This window comes from Vidua chalybeata, chromosome 10 (assembly GCF_026979565.1).
Source record: "Vidua chalybeata isolate OUT-0048 chromosome 10, bVidCha1 merged haplotype, whole genome shotgun sequence".
Taxonomy (NCBI): Eukaryota; Metazoa; Chordata; class Aves; order Passeriformes; family Viduidae; genus Vidua; species Vidua chalybeata.
In genome coordinates this window covers 22,245,990-22,267,735 of record NC_071539.1, presented here as the reverse complement: position 1 = coordinate 22,267,735, position 21,746 = coordinate 22,245,990, and the positions used below count along the sequence as shown (strand labels likewise).

The 21,746-nt window shown below is 44.3% G+C and overlaps 2 protein-coding genes across 3 annotated transcripts; one reads left to right on the top strand and one right to left on the bottom strand.

Annotated features, from left to right (window-relative positions):
• Positions 1-1,721: 1,721 nt before the first annotated feature.
• On the top strand, positions 1,722-14,048 carry AMMECR1L (AMMECR1 like). Its single transcript, XM_053951405.1, has 7 exons — positions 1,722-1,958; positions 3,972-4,416; positions 9,600-9,710; positions 10,180-10,294; positions 11,019-11,109; positions 12,065-12,161; positions 13,314-14,048. The coding sequence occupies exons 2-7, from the start codon at positions 4,010-4,012 to the stop codon at positions 13,423-13,425; spliced, it is 933 nt and encodes a 310-aa protein (XP_053807380.1). The 5' UTR covers positions 1,722-1,958; positions 3,972-4,009; the 3' UTR covers positions 13,426-14,048.
• Positions 14,049-16,930: 2,882 nt separating this feature from the next.
• LOC128792737 (uncharacterized) lies at positions 16,931-21,681 on the bottom strand. 2 transcript variants are annotated; one of them, XR_008432536.1, is made up of 4 exons: positions 21,356-21,681; positions 20,130-20,574; positions 18,690-18,777; positions 16,931-17,975 (listed from the first exon to the last, which is right to left on the bottom strand). XR_008432536.1 is itself a non-coding variant. In XM_053951406.1 (2 exons), exons 1-2 carry the CDS (start codon positions 21,635-21,637, stop codon positions 20,479-20,481), a joined length of 378 nt encoding a protein of 125 aa, XP_053807381.1. In that variant the 5' UTR covers positions 21,638-21,681; the 3' UTR covers positions 18,794-20,478. The 2 variants fall into 2 exon arrangements, 1 of the variants encoding a protein (XP_053807381.1); XM_053951406.1 differs by lacking the exons at positions 16,931-17,975; positions 18,690-18,777 and having other exon boundaries at positions 18,794-20,574.
• Between the last annotated feature and the right edge of the window lie 65 nt (positions 21,682-21,746).

The window sequence follows — 21,746 nt, the reverse complement described above, 5'->3', positions numbered from 1 at the left end:
AGCTTTGGATGGTAGTCTTTCATATTAGCTTGATTTTGCTTGTTCAAATGAAACCACTTCCATCGTAAGATACAATCCTAATATAATGATATTGTAACTTCGATATTAGGAAAGTTACAGTAGTTGTGTGTGTTGAAATTAAAAGCAGAGGTGAGACCAGAAAAGGTGGGAATTAAACTGCTGCTATCACCTCACATTTCTTGTGCTTCAGGAACAGAAGAACCTGCACAACTGGTCAAGTATTTGTTTGATGTTGTCAGGGTAATAAAACACAGCACCAACACTCCCAGGTTCCTAAGGACCCTACAAGAAGCTCTGATGATTATGAAGTGGACTTTTGTAGGGTTGGGAACTGCTTCATATCTTGGCAAAGGGGTTTGTGCAATCCAAGGCATTACCAGCAGAGTGAGGTATGTGAGGGGAAGAAGAGAGGAGGGAAGGATTATTTTAAACGCTGCAGAAGTTAGGAACTCCCTCTTGATCTGTTCTGGGTATTCTCACCCGATTCTTTGTAATCTTAGTTTTCATAAGTTGCTATTTAGGGCTGCCATCTAGACTTAAAAGGATGGTGTTGTTCCATAACCTTAGAAAGGCAATAATTACAGAGCTGCTCTTGTGCTGTGCAAACCACGTAGATTATGTAATGCTGAAGGCCAGGAGCAAACTGTAGAAGGTTGCTCCCCCATGGCAAGGGTGTGGAACAAAACACGTTTGAAGGTCCTTTCCTACCAAGCCATTCTGTGATTCTTTTCTATAGGAGACAGTAAGATCCACTGACATTCAACCAGATTTCTCCAGCTCACGTTTTTATGCCTCTTATTTATTGCTTAAGCCTCAATCAGAAATGGCATAAATTCCATTTTGCAGTCTTGCAAGGGTTCAGCCAGTTTATCTCTTGGGGTTTGATGTGCAGTGTGGGTACTCTGAGCTATGCCAAGTTTGCTCTTCATTTTGCCCAGGAGTTTCACGGGTGTTGTCGGAAGGGAACCGGGAATGAGCGCTGTGGTTTTCTCGCTCTCTCTCATCCCTTAAGTACGGCCACAAGAGCCCTCGTCCCCTCCACCGAGTGACTCCAAACCGCCCGCTGCCAGACAATTCTCTCAGCGTGGAACGCAAAGCTTCTATTTCTACAAGCTCTCCCTATAACCTTGAAGAAGTAACTACTCTGCTTTGGTTTTTATGGCGCCGTTAAGAAGGGCGGAGGCGGAAGGATTGGGGTGCCCCGTTGGCAGTTGGAAATACTAAAAGAGTAATTTCTGCGTCGGTGCCGTTGTGCTACCTTGGCTCCTGCCGTAAATCCGTTACACGCGGCTATAACTAAAGCCGTCCCGGCGGCCGGAGCTCCGGCCGCAGCCCCGCTCTGCCCTCACACCGACCGCCCTCAGCGCGCCGGGCCGCACCCACGCTCCAGGCACCGAGGGGGGAGGAAAGACTCCCCCGCTTCGAGCCGCGCAATGGACGCTCCCCGCCTCGCGCCCCTCCCCCTCATGCCGTCATTGCCCCGCTGGCCAATGGCAGCGCGGTGTCCCCGTCCCCGGAACTGTTTGTTTCCGCACGTGCGGTGCTCACGTGACGGGGAGGGCGCGGAAGCGCGCGTCTCTATGGTTTCTGCGTGGGGCAGAGCGCCCGCCCCGGGGCCTTGGCTGTGTTGGCGCCGCCGGGAGGCTGGCGGACTATGCGTGTCCGTCCCTCATTACCTCACGGCCGCGAGGAGGAGGAGGAGGAGGAGGAGGAGGCTGCCGGGATAGCGGCGGACCTGCCCGCGGCCTCGCTCCGGTCCTCCGGCCGCCCCGGGAAGCCCCGGCCGCGGCGGGCCCTGCCCGCTCCCCCGCCCGCCGGGCCCGCTTCTCCGGGGAGCCTCGCCCAGGCCCATGGCCCCATGAGGCGGCAGAAGGCTGCGGGGCAGCAGCGGCGGCGGCGGGGCTGAGGCGGAGGAGTAGCCGGGACGGGTGCAGGAGGTGGGTGACCCCCCCCGGGGGTGTGAGGGAGGCACGGGTGGAGGGGGCCCCGCCGTCCGCCCGCCCCGGGCTGGGGGAGGCCGCAGGGGGGTCCCGCTCCGCGGCGCCCCCTGGCGGCCCCGGTGCTGCTCGGGGGGGTCGGGCCGGGGCACGGGGGGGTCCCCGGGCAGGACCCGGCGGGGCTGCGGGACCCTCCCCGAACACCCCGCAAAGTTTGTGTGCGAGAGCCCGGGGCTCGTCCCGCCGCCGCGGTGCCCCGGTGTGCCCCCCGCCCGCTCGCCCGCGGGGCGCTCCCGGGAAGCGGGGCTGGAGCCGAGCGGCCGCCTTTGTTAGGCCCCTGCTGCAGAGGAGGGGAGAAGAGAGGGAAGCTCCCCCCCTGCCCCTGCCACGTCTCCGATCTTGAATCAAGTGTTGTGCTTCCAGATAAATAAATAATGATTTATCTTCCCCAATGCGGCTGAGCCGTCAGTGGTAACTGGGGAAGGCTCATAAGGCTCAGCACCCTCAAAGAGCCAGAGCAGGTTACTTTTAATAGGCAGTGAAGAATTTACATGGTCGCTTTGTCAAAGTTATGCTTTTCTTTTACCTGGTTTGGTTTCTTTTTGTTTTTTAAAAATTTTATTATTATTGCAAAAGTAGAGATCAAAGAAAAAAATTATCCTTTTCCTTAAGTCTTGTAAATTCCTCCTTATGGTCTTTCTAAAACCTTGAGGTGAGGATTCCTAAGCAGAGCAAGCACTGCGGGCATGCGAGGTGCCCTCTCAACACCCTTTACATCAATTCTGGTTCAGTTCAGAGTCCTGTGACTCCTGCTGTGACCGGTGAAACTTCATGAACAAAGTTTGCTGTCTTTGCACGTGCAGAGGAGGGAGGGAGTTGTCACAACCCGAGTTTCAGTGCGTGTCATCCCTCACCCCCCAGCACCGCGTTTGTGCTCCCAGCTTGGGAGTGTTGGAGGGCTGCTCTGGTGGTCACAGTAGTTCCCTGGTGCTCCTGAGAGCTGAGTGTGACTTCAATCCCCCGTGGTGTTCTCTGTGACTCACGTACCCGTGCTTTGAGCCCCATTTGACAGACTGGTTTTCTCTCCCCCGGTGTCTTCAGATCTCACGGTGATGTTGGTGTTTAAGCTTCTGCCACTGACCTGTAATCCGTGCCTATCATGTTTGTTCATCTCTGTCTGCACAGCCTTTCCTCCCTGTGTTTGTTCCACCCCTTCTTGTGCTGCATGAGCTAATATTCTCGTCTTTGCAGGCAAAACACTCTTCTGGTTGTTGAGGTTTTTATACCATGCCTGTTTCCTGCTATTATCACTTTTCTTTGTTCAGACTGTGCTGGCTCCAGCTCTTCCTGTCATGCACATCTTGCCTGTAACCCCCTGCATGTTTATTTGGGAGCTGTATTCATTCACCCAGTCCCAGAAAGTAAATGCAGATTCCAGTCTGTGGTCTGGAAAATAGTCTGTCGTTTAGAAAATGGTGGTTTCAGTGGTTTTAGCTCCTCTTTGATGTTACCAGTGCTAAATCAAGGGCAACCTGGACCCCTGGGAGTCCAGCCCCAAAGGTGTCACTTTGGGCTGCTGTCACTCTTCTCTCAGGAACGGGGAAGGGAAATGCACTTTTTTGCCACTGGTGCAGGCATTGACTGAGGAGGAATGAGTGAGCAGGAAAAGTTGTGCATAGGGTATATCTGTAGTCCCAAGTGTTTTTTCCTTATGTTTTCCCACAGTTTTGTTCCTTTTATGGGAAGTCTGGTGATGTTTTTTTGTGATGAGCCACCTATTAAAGTGTTCAATACCTTGGAAAGTGTGATTGCATGCATGTTGTGTCCATACTCTTTCCAATCTATGTGTGAAAACAGCCATTCTGCTGAGCTGCCTTTAGTGCTGTATTTGGTCACGTGCTTTGGAGGGTTTTCCTCCTCTGTTTGCAGCAGAAGCAAGGAAGCAGCTGTTGGTTTTTCACCTGTAACTCCTTGTGTAATGCTCTTCCCCCCCTCCCCACCCCTCCATGCCAGGGTTCTGCAGTGCTCCAGGCAGCGAGTTTTGAAGCAGGATGGGAAAAAGACGCTGTGTTCCTCCACTTGAGCCCAAGCTGGCAGCTGGCTGTTGTGGGGTGAAGAAGCCCAAATTGTCTGGGAGTGGAACGCACAGTCATGGCAATCAGACCACAACTGCACCAAGCTCCAGTTCAGGTCCTCTTCAGAACCACCAGCATACAGATGGGAATAATGGAAGGGAGAACGTATCTGACTTGACTTTGGGCCCAGGAAATTCCCCAATTACTCGAATGAATCCCACTTCAGGAGCTCTGAGCCCACTTACTCGGCCCAATGGAACTGCCAACAGCACCAAGAACCTGGTGGTGACAGCAGAGATGTGCTGCTACTGCTTTGATGTACTCTACTGTCATCTCTACGGGTTCCCTCAGCCACGGCTTCCTCGATTTACCAATGACCCCTAGTGAGTACAGCCTTATGTGGGAGCAAAGCTGGGAAACAGCTTCCAGAGCTGTGGTGTGGTTGGGGAAGGGCGAAGGGTTTCCTATGGGGACTGGGAAGAGTGGTGTGCAGGGAGAAAGAGGGGCACTCTGCTCCCTACTTTGTCTGCTGGGAGCAAAAGGATGCACTGTAAGTGCACAAAAGTGCTGTTTGTTGGTGGAGGTGAGTGAGCTTTAAAGAGTGTCCTTTGAGAGAGAAAATGCTTAGCTCTACAGAAAGAGCTAGGCCAAGTGTGAAGAGGTGTGGTGCTTCTTCAGCTCAAGGTCTGGCGTGTTCCATGAGGCACTGTGCTCTTTGTGGAGCAGTGCAAGCCCACTTCATGGTAATGTTCTGGTAAAGTTTGTCCCCTTCTTTGTAAGTAGATTTAAAAATTAACTGAGTAGTGCCACCTACAAAATTGTACTAAAAAACAGTTAAACAACGTCATTAACTTGAAAAAGCTCCAGTTTCTAATGTGAAACACTGGCTTAAAGGAGGGAAGAGATTTCCTTCTGCAAAGCAAATGGAAAAGGAATAAAGTAGGAAGTTGAAGTTGAAGCAAGTTTCCAGTTCATCCTGAAACAAATGCTGGGCTGGTGAGGGTTGAACAAGGACACTCAAAGAAGTTTTCAGCTGTCCAAGTGAATGGGTTTAGCAGGGAGGGGAATCTAAAAATTACCAGTTAGAGAAGATGTGTCAGGGAGATTGTGCTAGCTGGGCAATGTGGGGAGAAATCCTAGAATCATTTAGGTTGGAAAAACCTTTGAGTCCTACCATGAAGCCAGCACTGCCAAGAGAGTTAACTTTCAAGGACGATACCAAGGTTAGGAGGAAAGGAAATGTGTATGAGCAGAAGTGAGGAGAAGGATTTACGAAGCTGTTTCACTTTGGTGAGATTTAGCTAATGTTTATCTGAAGGTTGACTGCTTAGGTGTGGAAATGTTAATGTTGTTAAAATGTTTGTTAAAAGAATTTTATGGGAAAGATCAGTGACAGATGGACCTTCTGACACTCCTCCGGGGCCTCCTCCAGAACAACAGATAAAATAAAAAGTTGCTGACATCCTTAATTTAAGCTAATGAATTTTAAATTGATGTAAGGAACAATGGCTTAAACAGGTCAAGGACTTTGTTTCTGTGTATTCAGCCCACCTTTCTGCTGTCAGGGTGGATGTAGGTTGTGCTTCCATGCAGTTATTATTCCTGCTGGATTACGGATACATGTTCTGAATGCTGCCGCAGAGTAAGCTGTTTAATACTGTAAATACAAATGGACAGAGAAATGCTCTGGACTAGCATATCAAAGAGTTCCAGGGACCCCCCGAGGCTGAAACATTTCTGGTATTCATACCTACACTGAGTGGGCTCCCTTTGGAACATTTGGTGTCAGTCTGCTTGTTGTTTTGTCACTTGGAGTGCAAAGGGTTATTTGCTGTGGTTCTGTTAAGCCGGTAAGAGGGATGGTTTTATAGAGCTGCATTCTTTTGGTGTCAGAGGAGATTTCTGGCTGGATTTTGTTGCTTTTTCTGTTGACTAGTATCAAAAAGGATGTCCTTTGGGGAATAGCAGCTGGTTGAATTGTATGCCCAGATTTGAAAAGTTAAAAATTGTTCACTGGTTATTTCAGTGCTCGTGATTACAAATCTTTTAGATCAGCACACCAACAAAGCATAACCAGCCCTTCCCTTCTCTTTCCCTGTCAGCAAATGCTTACCTGGATATTCTTGTGTTTGAGCATTTATTCTGTTGCTCCCAGGAAATGGATGTACCCCAGGGAAAAGCACAGGGTTTGCTGTCTTGGAGAGCAGCACACAAAGAACTGCCCCACTTGAGACAGTCTTGTAATGAACTTCAAGCCAAATGTTATCAAATACAAGAGTAAGCAAAGTGAAAATACAGAAATAATTTGCATTGTGGCCTTTTGTGACATAATTAGTGTCAATATAAGAGATCTTTGGACAAAACAAAGGTTTATACCAGAAATCTCTCAGGACAGACGGAGACGAGTTTGTTGATTGAATAGAAAGAGGCATGGCCTGTTCTTAGACTGCTTTTTAAACTGGTGCTGAACTTTAAAGTAAAGCTAAAAGCAGGTGTGGAGCTCAGGATTCGGCATAAACTGTGTAATAACATGCAAGTTACAGGGTTATGGATTGAAAACCCCATGAATTTCAGTCAGCAGCCCGAGGGGATGTGCACATGGACAACACTCTTGATGGGAATTATGGAGCTGGTAGACACCTGTGAAGTAGAATTCCCTTATTCCAATGTTAGCAGTGATGGTCACAGATCAATGGAGAGATGGTGGCATTGCAAGCCTTGTAGTTATGTCTGAATTAACTTGGCAAAGGAAGGAAATATCCCCTTTACTATTCAAGTAGTTACTATTCAAGTAGTTTACTATGCAAGTAGTTACTGTTTGGAACCTATGCAAGTAGTTGATTGGTTACTTTTTCCACTTTTGTACTTCAGTTTGATTTTTAATAATAAGTATTAGAAGCTGGTGCTAAAACTATACCATGGAAGTTTCTAGCTGCCATACAAGACAAATACTTGATATTGCAGATACTTGCATTGTAAGATCTGTTCTATAACAGGTTTTTCCCTAGTACAAGCTAAACCCTGATTCAAACAAACCGTATTTTTCTACCTTAAAATTCCCTTTGTAATTGCAATTGATGAAGCTAATTTTTAGTTGCTGTTAGTTTTAGTTCATCTCAGCCTAAAAACCCTCATCAAATATATATAAAGTGGGATGTTGTGGCTGGGGAAGAAACAGTTGACATAATCTCCTGAGGGTATGGCTGTGAAGTACCAGTAAATGCTCTTGGGTGAGCATGGACAAAAGATTGTTGTGACTTTTCTCAGTACATCTGGGAAATAACACTTTTCAAGGAGGGGCTCTGGAACAATGGCCTTATTGTCAGCTGCACCTGCAATTTGCTGAGTGCATTTATTCTTCAGAGACAGAAACATCATCTCCTCTGCAGTGAAAATAGTGAAATTTTATCTATGTGTAGAGAATCATATCTTTTTTTATACCTCAGTTGTTCTGACCACAATGAAAAACTGTTTTAAATGTGCTTTAAGGTATTTTAAAATATACAACCTTCTGAATGCAATTATCCTCTCCCCTCTGATAATACCTCTTCTATTATAGATGCATAATGCTGTGCTGCAGCTCAGTGGAAAGATGTGTTGTGGGATTTTTTTCCCTTTGGAAGGGGAAAGAGGTAAATTGAAAATGTGAACCTGCAATTTGAATTGAAGGGGAATTTACTTAGATTTGTATTCTGTGAGTGATGGTTTTTATGTTCTCCCTTGCCTTTTCTCTTTGGGTCGAGTGTCACATGGACTGAGCAAGTACTTTCAAAAATTTTATTAGATTAAGGTAAATTTCCACTGAACTTGAGACAGTAGTGTTTCTCAGAGATCTCCTGTGTAAGTTTAGTATCTTTTTTTTAAAGTTTTCTAATGTATTTTCTTATACTTTTTTTCTGTTTGCTCTTTCAACATAGGATAGATAGATTAAAATGTAGAAAAATTATATCCTTTAAGTGCCTTGAAGTGTTACTGGAAAACTAGAACAGTAAATCCCCCTGTCATGGTCAAGCCAACCAGGAGCTTGTTGTTGGGTGTGGAAGGGTGTTTCCACTTCCTCTGTGGGCAAAGTCCTTCACAATTATCACTCAAGGGCTAATTGCTCTTTTGGGCAGTACTTTTGCCATTGGTCACAGTTGGTAACAGATCCTGAGTGATTATTTTATGCTGTGATGGATTTAGTTCCATTGTTGCTCTGAGGAACATCCCTGGGCATTGATTTATTACTACAGTTTAAATGATGTTCTCACTACTCAGACATAAGAAGTTCTTTTGCTGTGTTTGAGAAATCATCCACACTCCATGCTGATTTTGTTGTCTGAACATAACATCTTAGTATTTTTGTAAGGTTTGCTGCAGAGGTGAATTGCTTACAGGAGCTTCAAGAGTTTGAGGAAAGTAAGTGTCTGAGCTATGTTGTCAAATCAGTCTTGATGGTTCAAAACTCCTGTCAATGTTTTTTTAATCTCAGAAAATCATAAGCTATCATATTACTTAAAGTTCAGTAGAAATCCACAGACTGATGTCTTGCATTCAGTACTCTGAACAAGTCACAGAGTCACTCATCCTGTTTTTATAATTAGGTCCGCATTATCAGTTGCCTTACAGAATTTTGCAGATGTTTGGACATTCTTGTAGAGCTGCAAACACCACTGTCCTTGTAGTGCTTCTCTCTACAGCTCTTTGCAATTTCACTCACTTCAGTAAAAGTTAATTTCTTTGTATTTAATGTTCACAGTCCTCTTTACCTGTTTATCTCTTCATAGATCTCTATTGTTCTGAACTTGTTATTTTTTAAGGCCAAATCAGGAGTTGTAGTTTAATAGCTTGAAATGAGCCTGCTGAGTTTGAGAATCTACTGTTGTGCCTGTAAATTTGTGATGGTAGACAGGAAAGTGGAAATCCAGGTGATGTTTGAGTAGGAACAATAGTGTTTTAGATATGTGTTCAAGAGGATAAAATATGTGTAAATACAATTCAAATGTAAGGTAAACAAAAGATGTGGACATAAACTGCTTGAGCCTTAGGGATGGACTCAGAAGTCAGATCCTTATGGAAGTAACAGCGAGAAAAAAAAATCTGGTTTTCTTTTCATTCCTTAAAAAGCAAAAAGAAAAGCTTTTACTCCAAATCTGATTTATAGAAGTTTATAAAGAACTAACTTGCATCATCTATATTAATTTCTATATTACCTATGCTGGAAACTAGTGGATGCTACAAAGTGGGCCAATACTGACAGGTAATCAGTGGGATTAAATAACCATTTCAGTCATTAGAAGACAGCACAGAGTCTGGCCAGGAAGGTGTCCATGGAGGACTTCCAGAGTACTGCTGGAGAGGAGGGCATGTGCTGAAAAGGTTGAGGGAAGTGGTGGGACTTGCATGTGGGGGTTGTGGGCATGAAGTTTTGTTCTTGCTAGATAGCAGATGAGCAAGCCTGCCTGCTGGGGTTTACTGGAGGGAGAGAAAGCAAAGGCATGGGGCTCTTTCATACCTTGACTGTCTCCCCTTAGTAACCAAATATCTGTAGAGTCTGGAGGGTTTCTTTCTTTTTCTGCCTTTTCAGTCCACTCTTTGTGACGTGGAAGACGGGGCGAGACAAGCGGCTTCGTGGCTGCATTGGGACCTTTTCAGCCATGAATCTTCACTCAGGACTCAGGGAATATACATTAACCAGGTAACTGTCAAAAACGAAATAAATATGAAATTAGTTCGTTCACTGAAGATCTGTAAGGATTCAAGGTTAGGATGTTGGATCAACATAGTTCAATGTAATATGCTTCATAATGAAATAAACCTGAGTGTATGAGAGTTACAGTGAGGTGATGTATCAGGATGTAGTGGAACATCTTTGCAAAAGGTGAGTTGCAGTTGGCATTTTAAGGCTACTGTCAAATCTGTCTTGCATACTATCAGTTTTGACATCTGTAGCACGTAATTTCTCTCTGCCTGTATAAGGCATTGGACAGCATCAGGAAGCTTGCCACTGTATTACAGTTCATTAGATTAGGGAGAGATGCAAATCACTTTCTCTGCAGTAGCAGAGAAGCGTGTTTCATGCAGGCATAATCAAAAGGGGAATAATTGAGCATCTGACACTTTATTTTGGTGCTTGTATTGGGTGATGTATCTTCTCCTCCCTTTAGTGCACTTAAGGACAGCCGATTTCCCCCCCTGACCCGCGAGGAGCTGCCCAAACTCTTCTGCTCTGTCTCCCTCCTCACTAACTTTGAGGATGCCAGTGACTACCTGGACTGGGAGGTGAGAACAGGTGCATTTGGAACTCTGCATCACTCTCTCGTTCCGTTCGGGTTCGGGTTAGTACATGGTGATGTATCTCCTTCATTACAGGGATGTATGGGGATAGAAGAGACTGGGAATAGAAGAAATAGGGCTGGAGAACTAAAAGGAAGGAAGGAAGAGGATGGCCTAGCAATATGCTTTTGGTTGGGGGGGATCTGAATGGGAATTAAAGAAACATGAAAGTGGTTAATGGACTTGGCCCAATAGGAAATGGATGTAAATAATTGTATAAAAACCTGGGAAGTATTTTGATGGTGTGGATAGGAACTGGAAATAAAAAGTAGTTAAGACCGAAGGTATGAATGGTTTTTAGGACCTTGTACATTGAAGTGTATTTCATTCAAGAGAATATATATATATATAGTCAGGTAATTTTAGGCATCATTCTTGCGTGCAGAGATTTTATATCTCTTGCGTGGCACAAGAGATGCAAAATTGACAAGACTTGGCTCAGGAGAAGTGGCAGGGCCACTGGTGAGGCTTGTCTGGGAAGGGTGGCTGAGAGCTTCTTGTGAGACCTGCCAGGCAAGAGCAGAGAGTGGGGAAGAGAATGACCTTATCCTGGCAAAAGCCAAACTGTCCAGAGGGAGAGAGAGATGCACAGCGTTGTGGGAATGACAACTCAGTCACGGGCTCAGTGCTAGCAAACACCTCTTATCTGGCTGTTCATTTCCATCTGTAGGTTGGAATCCATGGGATCAGAATAGAGTTCATCAATGAGAAAGGTGTCAAACGCACAGCCACGTATTTACCTGAGGTTGCTAAGGAACAAGGTGGGTTTGAGATGGCAGCCAAACATGTCAACATGCTGTGTCACAGAATTGGGTAAAAATCTATTGATTTGGGGCTTGGAATACAATGCTGTCCTCATAGTGGTGCCATGGACCCACCAGGCTTAATCTTGACAACTGACACCTGATACAGTTGCTGCTGGGTTTTCATCTGGCCTGTCTCTCATCCCATATCTTTGCACAGCTGTATTTTAGTGCCAGAATGGTTTAGGGCTGAAGAAATAGAGGACCTCAAAGTATGGATCTTCCAGCCTCATTCAGCATTGCATCTTTCCTCTTCTATGTTTCTCCCACCAACTAGGATAACTGCACGCTGCACAGCACCAACAGGAGATTCACTTTCCTCCTCATTCTTGCTAAAGTAGCATCCTCCAGAGGAGGGCTAGAAACACAGCCCCTCTGGAGCACACTTCCCACTCAAATAGAGTAGTGGTCACCATGGTAACTGCTCAAAATATTGCCTCCTCCTTTCCTCCACCTAGCAGAGTGGAGTGGTCGCATCCTCCTGGCTCTGGGGCAAAAGACTAAGGTAGGAATTTTAACTCTGATCTCTCACATAGCAGTGCACTGTGCTATCACTAGAGCATCAATCCCAATTTGTCTATGTAAAGAGATTAGTATTATCTTATTTTCAAGGGAGCTAAGTGGCAGATGATGAAAAAATTTGGTGTCCTGCAACAGTAGCAAGGCACAGACCTTTATAAGACATGGAATGGAAAATGGAATTGCTTTTTCATAGACCAGCTCCAATATGAGTTTGAAGGGGTAGGCATGTGCAGATAGTGTGCATGCATTAGTCCAGTTCAACACTAGGATTTCTAAAGCTCACAGTTTCCTGTTTAGTTGTTTGTTTTTCTACAGTCCTTTTAATGCATCTCTTGTGGTTTTGAAATATTTTTTATATTGAAAAACTTGCCTTGCTTCTATTTTTCAATAGACTGGGATCAGATCCAGACCATAGACTCCTTACTCAGGAAAGGTGGCTTTAAGGCTCCCATTACCAATGATTTTAGGAAAACAATTAAACTTACCAGGTAAGCAAATGTATTTGTTGTATTTTAATTTTACTTTATAGTGTTTTAGGGGTGATTTAAAATATTTGTGGTTGATGTAAGTCTTTATGCCTCTTCCAGAGGAGATGTAGTGTGAAAGACCAAATCACAAATGCCATGTGTTAGGCATATAATGCACATGGAATTAAGCACAATGTGTTTAGTCCATGCAGGATCAAAGTTGGCATTTTTCTAGGTGTCACTGGTTTTAATATTACTATGTATGTGAAAGATCAGAAGCAGAATCTTTGAGAGTTGAAAAGGTTGATTTTTTTGGTATCTTTTCAATGAACTTCCTTTTTTCTCAATGTGCTCATCTGTGAATGCTGTGGCTATTCATAGGTGACACCTGTCTTAAAACCAAACCACACTCAAATTTGGCCGGTTTTCAGAATTTGTTTACTTTACGATACCCCCAGCTGTCCTATTGGTTTCTGCCCCCTTTATGTTAGTAAAAATTGGGACTGTCTGGTTTTGTATAGAAACACTAATTTATCAGGTCGTTCTTGACCTCTAGAGAAACGAGGTGAGTGTGCAGGGTTTTCTTTAACAGGAGGTGACAGGATGAAGGTTTTCATTAAAATCTCACGTAATGTGGTCTTAGTGCAACTCACAACCACTTTGTAGCTGGCTGTTGTTTAGCGTGCTTTAGAAGAACTTGGAAAACTCCAGTCTCTGCAAAGGAACTTCACATTTTGTGAATTCTGATTGTACAACATGGACTAAGTCATTTATGTGCTATAATAAACCTCTCTTTACCCACCTCTCCATTTCTTTCACTACCTTTTCAAATGTGGAGATAACCACAAAAGTAAACAATGTTGAAATGCTGATTATTTAATCACTGTAGTTGAATCTTCTTCCAGCAAACTTTTCATGCAATTTGTGGATAAAAAAGAATACAAACCGATCATTTATTTCCTGTGTGCTACTTCAGGCATCCCTTTAATTATCATCACCTTGATTAGGACTCACCTTTCAGGACACTGGAGCTAATTCAAGCTCACATAGGTTATTCATGCCAGTGGGTTCCTCTTGGTCATCACTGGCTGAAGGGGAGCCTGGGATGAGTGTTCTGCGTCGAGTCCCTCCACGTTGTGCAGTCTGACGTTGTTTTTCCGCCTGTTCCCGCAGGTACCGCAGTGAGAAGGTGACAATCAGTTATGCAGAGTACATGGCCTCCCGCCAGCATTGTTTCCAGAATGGCACCCTTCATGCCCCCCCGCTCTACAATCATTACTCCTGACACACGGCTGCATGACCAGTCCCACTCCCCAGTCGCTGCCAACGGCTATGACATCATCGGGGCAGACGCCTCCTCTTCCTGGTCCAGTTACTTCTATTACTGCACCATTTTATGATGCTAGCTTCCGTTGCCAAGTCTGCCTTCCCACTGACCTGGGGGGGAGGGTGAGAGCGTGACAGGACTTCAGGGGCCCAAGCCTTATCTCAGCCTTCCCTCCAAATGGGGGTTCATTGGATTGGGGCTCCATGCCTACGAACTGTCGTGAGGTGCAGAAGACCTTTAGGAGTGAAAGTGCTGCTTCGGACTGATCTGTTCTGGGTGTTACTGACACTCTGGAAACTTGAGTTGTTTGTTATGGAAGCCCCCCAGATCAAGTAGGAGCATTCCCCTGGCAGCCTGGGCAACGGAGTCCAACAAAACGTTTTTTAGGTTCTTTTTAATTTTTTTTTAACCTCTGGTATCTGTTGTGTACTGAGAGCTGATTGCAGTCCCCACGCATCACAGGCGGACATCATGATACTGGGGAGGGTTGAACACCTGGATAGCACCCCATCCTCATGGACAGAAAACATGTGAAAAATTAATCCTTTATTTAAATAAACCCTTGAAGGCTTTAAGGCTCAGATCCTTGGCAGGTTGGATTCTTGGTGATGAAGCCTGCTATGAAATAGAATGCTGTTTTGCCTGTAAGAGAGCGACCTGGCAAGTGCTGTGTACTCAGAGGAGAGGATCCTCGAGTGTCCCTGGACAGTCTTTGTTTCGACCAAGTTTTGTTTCCAAATATTTGTGAGAGATAGGATTAGGGCTGGGGAGGGGTTTGCAGAGCATTGACTGTAGTTGTACAAGTGAGACCAGTGACTGAAATTTGTTTTAATTTAAGTTAACAATCTTGGGGACCTTCCTTTTGATAGAACAGCCACTTTGGCCGGTATGACTACTGATCTTAGGGGCTGTGAGTGTTCCAGTTTATTCCAGGCCTATGGAATGGTGCTGTTAATTTTTGCTGGTAAGATTTATCTTACTCAGCTTAGTCATTGCCACATCCAGGCAGTGAGTGGGGAAATCTGTATTACCCAAATGGCATGAAACTCATGTGTATTCTGTATTTCTTCTCCCGTGGTTGATGATCACAAGGAATACTCTTTTCTGAAAGGAAGTTATCAGTTGTATTCTGCAGCATCATTGAGGGATGTCATAAACTCTAAATTATGACACTCTTGCAATGAGATAACTGGATTTCAGAATGCAATCTGGCATGGGGTTGGTTGCTTGATTGGTTTTCCAAGCTTCTGGAGGGTCAGTAAAGATCGGGGAAGAGAACACGAATGCATTGCAGAGTCATGGCTGTTTGGTTGCACACATCTTCTGAGCCTGCTTGTGTGTTGTGATTGGCTGGTGTTTGAAGCCTGAAATTATGCCGTGGTATGGCAGGGAATAGGGCTGGTAGGAAGCTGAGAACTGCAGGGTGCTGCTCCTGGTCCTAAGGAAGCAAGGCACAACTTGTGTCATTTTGCTTCACGTTGGTGTAAGTTCTGCTGGAGGAGAGGGATGTGAGGGGGATTCCTCTGGATAACGGTGCAATATTGACCCAGCTTTCCTTCCCTATTGGGTCATTCCTACAAATTGCCACTTTTCCCCTTGTGATGTTGTTGAAAAGAATTGAAGATGAAAGGATTGTTTCGTGACTTCCTGCTGCTGAGAATAAACAAGTCTCGTTACAAACCACTCCAGTTTGTAGTTACTCCCCTAGGTGCCGTGTAGTGATGGGGGAGGGTGGGTCAGCTCCAGGCAACTCAGCCTTTCAGCTGTCAAACAGTATGATACATAGGGCTACACTCATTACTGTTCAAGTGTTCTATGTTAGAATTTGATTTCTAAAAGGTTTAAAAAAAGGCCAAAAAATGGTGCTAAAACTTCACCCCTGAGCACGCTCGGTGAGACTGGTCATGCAGGCGTACAGTGCCAGGCTTTTCAACTATACTGTTTCTTTTTCAGGTGTTTGCCCTGTTCTGTGTCTTCAACAGTGTATAGTGTTTTCCTGATTTCAGTTTCCTTGACTAGGGGATGACTAAAGGGTGGGGTGGGGAGGGTTAGTTGTCATTTTTTTAAAGAACAGAATTTTAGGATTGAGTAATTTGGTTGGCTTAAGCCTGAAATGGGACAGGTGGTTTGGGACTGGGGAAGTCTTATCCTGTCCCATTTCTATTTCCCCACTCAGTCTGTTTAAAAAAACACAAACAAAACATAAATGCCTCTAAATATGTACTGTGTTCTTGTCTTGTTGCAGTGAGAAGAGAAGCTGGCAGGTCAGAAACACTGGTCTGCTGCCTAAGGAACAGGCCCTCTCAGCATTAGTCCCATAAGGGTCCAGCTATAAAATCAGTTGAAAACTGTGTCAATAGCTAAGTCAGCTCAGAGAAATGTATGACAAGGACAGGTGGTCTCAGGAAATAATCCCGTTTCTAGATCATTACATGGCAGCTATGCATAAGGATGAAAGAGGTGAACTGGGCACAAACTGTAGTTTTAATTGCCTCAAGGTGGAGACAACCAAAATTGGCCAATTGATGTGAGATTTTCTCTGTGTTTGCTTGGCTGGGACCAGCTGGTTAGGACTACTCCTCAAAGCAACTGTTACCTGGTTTGATCTGGATTAACTCATCCTTAGAAGCAAGTGCCTTTTGGTCTAGAAGGGCTTATTCTCATGACAACCACAACTGATAAATAATCTCACTGCAATGATGAAATGTCTTTGTTTTATGGTAACTACAGGAGAATGTCTTTGATCACTGGAGTCTGTCAGTGTTGAAATGTTTCCACTGTGAGGTTCTTAATTTTTTTTTTCCTTGTTGTTCAACAGTCAATCTCAACTGAAGACATTTCAGTTTGGGAATGTTGTATGGTCAAAATATCACATATCTACAATTTATCAGAACAAAAAAAAAAATCTGTAAAGAAATCTAAGAGTTCATTTTAACCTTTGCACAGAATAATCTGTTTTCATAGTACATTAACAAACCTCTGCAGTCTTCACTGACTATTAGTGCTGTTTTCTGTTTGTATTCAGAAATTACATGTTGTTTTATTGGGTTTTTTTTTGGTTAATTTATTTCCTTAAAGCAGGAGACCTCTTGACCTACAGTGCAGAGACGTCAGACCAATTCTTTATATTACACTTGGTTGCCTCCAACCTATATAATAATTTCTGAGTGTAAATAATTGAACTCTATCCTCTAATGAAGTATTGTAGAGAATAAATCATAATGGATAAAAATTATTTGTACTGTCCTCTTTATATGATTTCTCACAGCCTTTATGGGGGTAAGATGAAATTGTTCTCATCTAGAAAGACAGACAATAGCAAACCTGTATGAATAGCAAACCTGTAAATTACACCACATATTTAGAACCAGGGAGGTTGCCAGAGTGTGGTGACAGCTGTCTGGAAGCACACCAATAATCAAACAGGCTCACTACAAGAAAGAAAGGAAAAATAGTAGGAAAGTTAAAACCAAATTAAATACATTTTATTAATAATGGCATAGCAGTGTCTTTGTATCCTGAAATAATGTTTGCTTGACAATAACTTTCTATCAGTTGTCATGATGGTGAAATGTATAAAGTACATACATGTAGAGTACTGTAAATCTTTCTGAAACTCAGAATTGTTCTTTTGAGGTTTTGTCTTCTAAAATGAACTGAGAACAAATTGTCTATACCTTAGGGCTATCGTCTTCAGATGATCTAAAAACCTTTTTTCAGAGAAATAAAACACCCATCTTTCCAGAATCTTACTATTTTAATGTTTGCTTTGAGACAGAATTAACTGAATTGTAGAATAGTTTTGAATTGGATCTCTGGCTTACATTTTTCTTCCATACATTTTCAAATAATTGTTAACTTTTTATCTATGGGAGCTGTATAGTTAGAGATGCTACATTTTCTGCCTGTGGCTCTTGGGAAGGGCAGCCCTGGATGTCAATGAACAGTCATAAAACCCTAAAAAAAACCACCAACCAAACCAAGGGGGAGGGTAGTTTTGACTTAAATATGCCTGAGAAGCTCATTCATCACAGTACAACTACAAAGCAAAGACCTATTTTCAGGTGCTGGTACTAGGAAGGCTAGAAAGTCAATCCCTTAGGCAATGTGAGGTGGGTGCTGTGACTAATGTGATTTCCAGGTGAATTCCAGCTGAATTTCTTTGTGAATTCTGAAGTTACCCATATCCCTGCTATCCCAGGGCAGTTACCAAGTGTGTTCTCTCAGCTTTGTTGGCAGGAATACAGTGGCTTAATTTGTGTATTTTAGTGTCATATGCTTTTCCTACTTGATTTTCTTTTGGTTTCCTGTTGAATCAGATGTAAAATCTTTGCCTGCTCTCTTTCATCAGAGGTTCTTCCATGCACCACATTCTGTGACCACAGGAACACTCAGCAGCTCACAGGGAGGATGAGGCCAGGTAGAAGGGTGTGCATGTGACTGCACACTGAAATAGGTCAATCCAGGCTAAATATAAACCAGGGTAATTCTCCTGGAAACAGTTTCTTCTGTTTTAAATAAGAAACAAAATGAATTAGTCATTTAGCACCAAACCACATTACAGAAAGATTAGCAGAAACTTCTAGAGGGTACTTCAAAGGAAGAGTACTAGCATTTTATTTAACACAAAATCGAAATTTGTTTTATCTGTGATGGAGAAATGCAATTTTTATCTTGAAGATAAAAAACAAAATCGGAACGCTTGCCTTTACAACTCAATAAATTAACATGTACACTGACAGCACATGGAGAAGTAGGCTAGGGAAGTTCCTGAGATGATTTTGCCACAGTCTGGGAAAAAAAGATGAGTTGTGAATGTGTTTGATGATCCTTCTCAAAACACGGCAAGCATAGAAGATTATTGCTACCATGTGCTTTAAACTATATAATTCTACAAATTGAACAATATCCAGATTATTGAACCATATATTTTCTATGGTCAGCTAGACTGCTCTTACAGTCAGATTAATTCTAGCATAAATTCTATATTATACAAACAGTTGATAATGCCATATATGTATTTAAAAACAGATCATGTAGTTTTGCATTCAGAGTCTTACTATGACTTCATTACTGGATATTAATATAACTTTACTTTGCTCATACATGCTCATTCATTATGGTTTTGGATATATAAGTTTAAATGGAGTAAAAATAAAGGTAAAATGGTGTGAAGACCTAAACCTGAAGAGTTATACTTTAAGTGCATGGATGACACTCACACATGTCTGTACAATGCTGGCTACTGTGGCACACGATGTTCTCAGTGGGTGGTTATCTCCACAAGGACTGACTCCCATCACACTGGCACTCCACAGAAAAGACATAATTACTGTTAGAAAGCTTAAAAAACTCCTAGAAAAAGCCAGATTTCTCCTGATGAATTAGAAGGAAAGCATACTACAAAATAGGCTTATGCTGTTAACAGGATATCCTTGTTGTTAGTTGTTCCTGCATTTGATTGCAGGCAGATGTTTAGCTGAGCACTTTGTAAGGCCTGTGTAGGTGCAATGAGTTGTTCCAGGAGCTGTGTTTAGACTGTGGCAACACAGGAATTACCATGATAGGTCTGTCTAACAATCTGCTCCTCAATACCACGTCTCCAGCAAGGATCAAAGCTTTTGGCCCTGGAATATGGAATATTAGAGACTTTGTTCATGATAAATTACATTTGGCCAAGTATTCTTTTTTTTTCAATACGTTTATTTTAGGATGTCACCAGTAAAACTGCCAGAAAGTTCCTTTAGTCAGTGACTATTTTAATCAAGCTCACCTTACTTTTCTATGCATATTTTGTTGATAAATGCTAAAACAGTCATTATTTGTGAGGAAGAAGCCAGTGCATTTTAAAAATAACAAAAGGTCAGGTACTCTGCTACATTTGGTTTGTTGCAGCAGCTGAGCAATATTTACTGTGGGGTTTATAAGTTTATTTTAAAAATTCTTAAAAAAAAAAAAAAAAGGTGGGGTGAAGCAGCTTCCATTCAGGAACGTTTTTATTTTGCTCTTGAGACCTTAACCAAACACATCAGTGATAATAAACTTGATCTTTCATAATAACCTCTTTAACTTTACCAGTAAAATCTTGGTTTTGTATACTTAAGTAGAAGATTTATTTTCCTTGGGGGAAAACAAAAAGGGGAATTAATAACTTAAATTTCTCTGAGCTGCCTACTGCTCTGAGAATCACAATGCTCTGAATTGATGGGTTATTTGAGAAGCCATCAGGATTCCAAGTGATTTTCAATGCTTCTCTCCTCAATCTGGCATGGATTTCCTTGTTTTCTCGTAAGCCTAATTGAAATTGTTTAATTTGCCAGATATTCCCCAAGATATTTCCATTCCATCTTCCTGAGTGTCTTACTGCTTGTCTCACTTAGCAAATTACTTTCCAGTTTCTCTGCTATGCTCATTATCCAGATAACAAATATTAAAAATCTATTATTTGATCTCTTCATATTCTTCTAATTTATTTTTAATTCATTCCTTTTCCCAGCATGCAGGAAACCATTCACCTAGGCTCAGATGCAAGTTTATGAGAACAGGAGTGTTTTCATCATAAATCCTTCAACAGTCTATTTTTGTCTTTCTTTAAGGGTACAGGATGACATAGTAAGGGCTGATAAGATGATTACTTTAAGAGTCTTAGGTTAGGCACTTACATGTGAGCTCGCTAGGGAAAACACTGCTCCATAAGTTATTTTGCTGGCAGTATTGGGAGAATTATCTTCATTTTCAGCCTGCCTATGACTTTTAGGGGTCTGTAGATTGCTTCTGGATAGTCTGAAAATTAACCTTCTTTATGAAGTGTGTTATTTATGATATCAATACTCCCTCCTTACAGTCTGAGGTCTATTAATCACAGTGAGCTTGACAGAAATTTTGGCATGATCACTGTTTTTCTAAGGTTAGGGTTTGCTGTCCAGCTGGAGGATGTTCTGGTAGTGAAATGGAGCTGTTTGTAGATGCCTGATCCATTGGTGTGAAGATGCATCTGATGTCTCGGCGCCCTCAGGTGCCCCTGGGCAGGCGGATGCTGCTGTGAACCAGCGAGGGGGCACCAGCAGTGAGGGGCACCAGCGCAGCTTTGAGCTCTTTGGTTATTTCCTAAAGGACAGAGCAGAAGAAGAGTTTGCTCATGTGAAGGACGAGTACCGTTTCCCTCAGTGCCCCCACACTCCTGCTCTCAGGCCCTGCTTCGTGCCTTGTAAGACTTTGGGTTCATGATCACACAATCGATTAGGTGGGAAAAGACCTCTGAGGTCATCGAGTCCAACCTTTGAGTGAAAACCACGATATCAACCAGACCATCCACCGAGTGACACCTCCAATCTTAAACACCTCCAGGGACGGTGTCCCCACCACCTCCCTAGGCAGCCCACGCCAATGTCTTACCACCCTTTCAGTGAAGAAATTCTTCGTGATATTCAACCTCAGCCTCCCCTGGCCCATCTTAATACCGTGTCCTCTGTCCTGTCGCCTGTGAGAAGAGGCCGACCCCCACCTGGCTACACCCTCCTGTTAGGGACTTGCAGAGTCTTGGTCTGTCACAGCTATTTGTCCTCTGTTCATACATACCACGTTCACCATCCCGCTGCTTTCCCTCTCTAAAAGCAGCTAATTGCTAAGCGCGCTTAAACACACCTCTGAGAGCTGTTTTGCTGAAAGAGCACTCAATCTCCCTGCTCCCGCTGTTTCCCCTCAGTGCCCCACAGCGGCAACCGAGCTCTTTTATCCTCAGCAGCGCCCAGGGCAGAATCGGCCCCCCGCCCTTCAGAGAGAGGGAGAAGCAGCCGTGCCCCCAGCCCTCACCCGGGCAGAGCCCTCAGCCCTCACGGAGGATAGAGCCGTTCCCGCCCCTCACCGGGGCGGTGCCCCCAGCCCTCACCCGGGCAGAGCCGTTCCCGCCCCTCACCGGGGCGGTGCCCCCAGCCCTCACCCGGGCAGAGCCGTTCCCGCCCCTCATCCGGGCAGTGCCCCCAGCCCTCACCCGGGCAGAGCCGTTCCCGCCCCTCATCCGGGCAGTGGCCCCAGCCCTCACCCGGGCAGAGCCGTTCCCGCCCCTCACCGGGGCGGTGCCCCCAGCCCTCACCCGGGCAGAGCCGTTCCCGCCCCTCACCGGGGCAGTGTCCCCAGCCCTCACCCGGGCAGAGCCGTTCCCGCCCCTCATCCGGGCAGTGGCCCCAGCCCTCACCCGGGCAGAGCCGTTCCCGCCCCTCACCGGGGCAGTGCCCCCAGCCCTCACCGGGGCGGTATCCCCAGCCCTCACCCGGGCAGAG

Excerpts from the sequence above, each read along its gene's own strand:
- AMMECR1L (XM_053951405.1), top strand. The coding sequence starts at position 4,010 with ATGGGAAAAAGACGCTGTGTTCCTCCACTTGAGCCCAAGCTGGCAGCT. Across the intron at positions 10,295-11,018 it reads GTGACTACCTGGACTGGGAG|GTTGGAATCCATGGGATCAG; the intron begins GTGAGAACAGGT and ends TTCCATCTGTAG. Across the intron at positions 12,162-13,313 it reads AAAACAATTAAACTTACCAG|GTACCGCAGTGAGAAGGTGA; the intron begins GTAAGCAAATGT and ends CTGTTCCCGCAG.
- LOC128792737 (XM_053951406.1), bottom strand. The coding sequence starts at position 21,637 with ATGAGGGGCGGGAACGGCTCTGCCCGGGTGAGGGCTGGGGACACTGCC. Across the intron at positions 20,575-21,355 it reads GCGGGAACGGCTCTGCCCGG|GAAATAACCAAAGAGCTCAA; the intron begins GTGAGGGCTGGG and ends TCTGTCCTTTAG.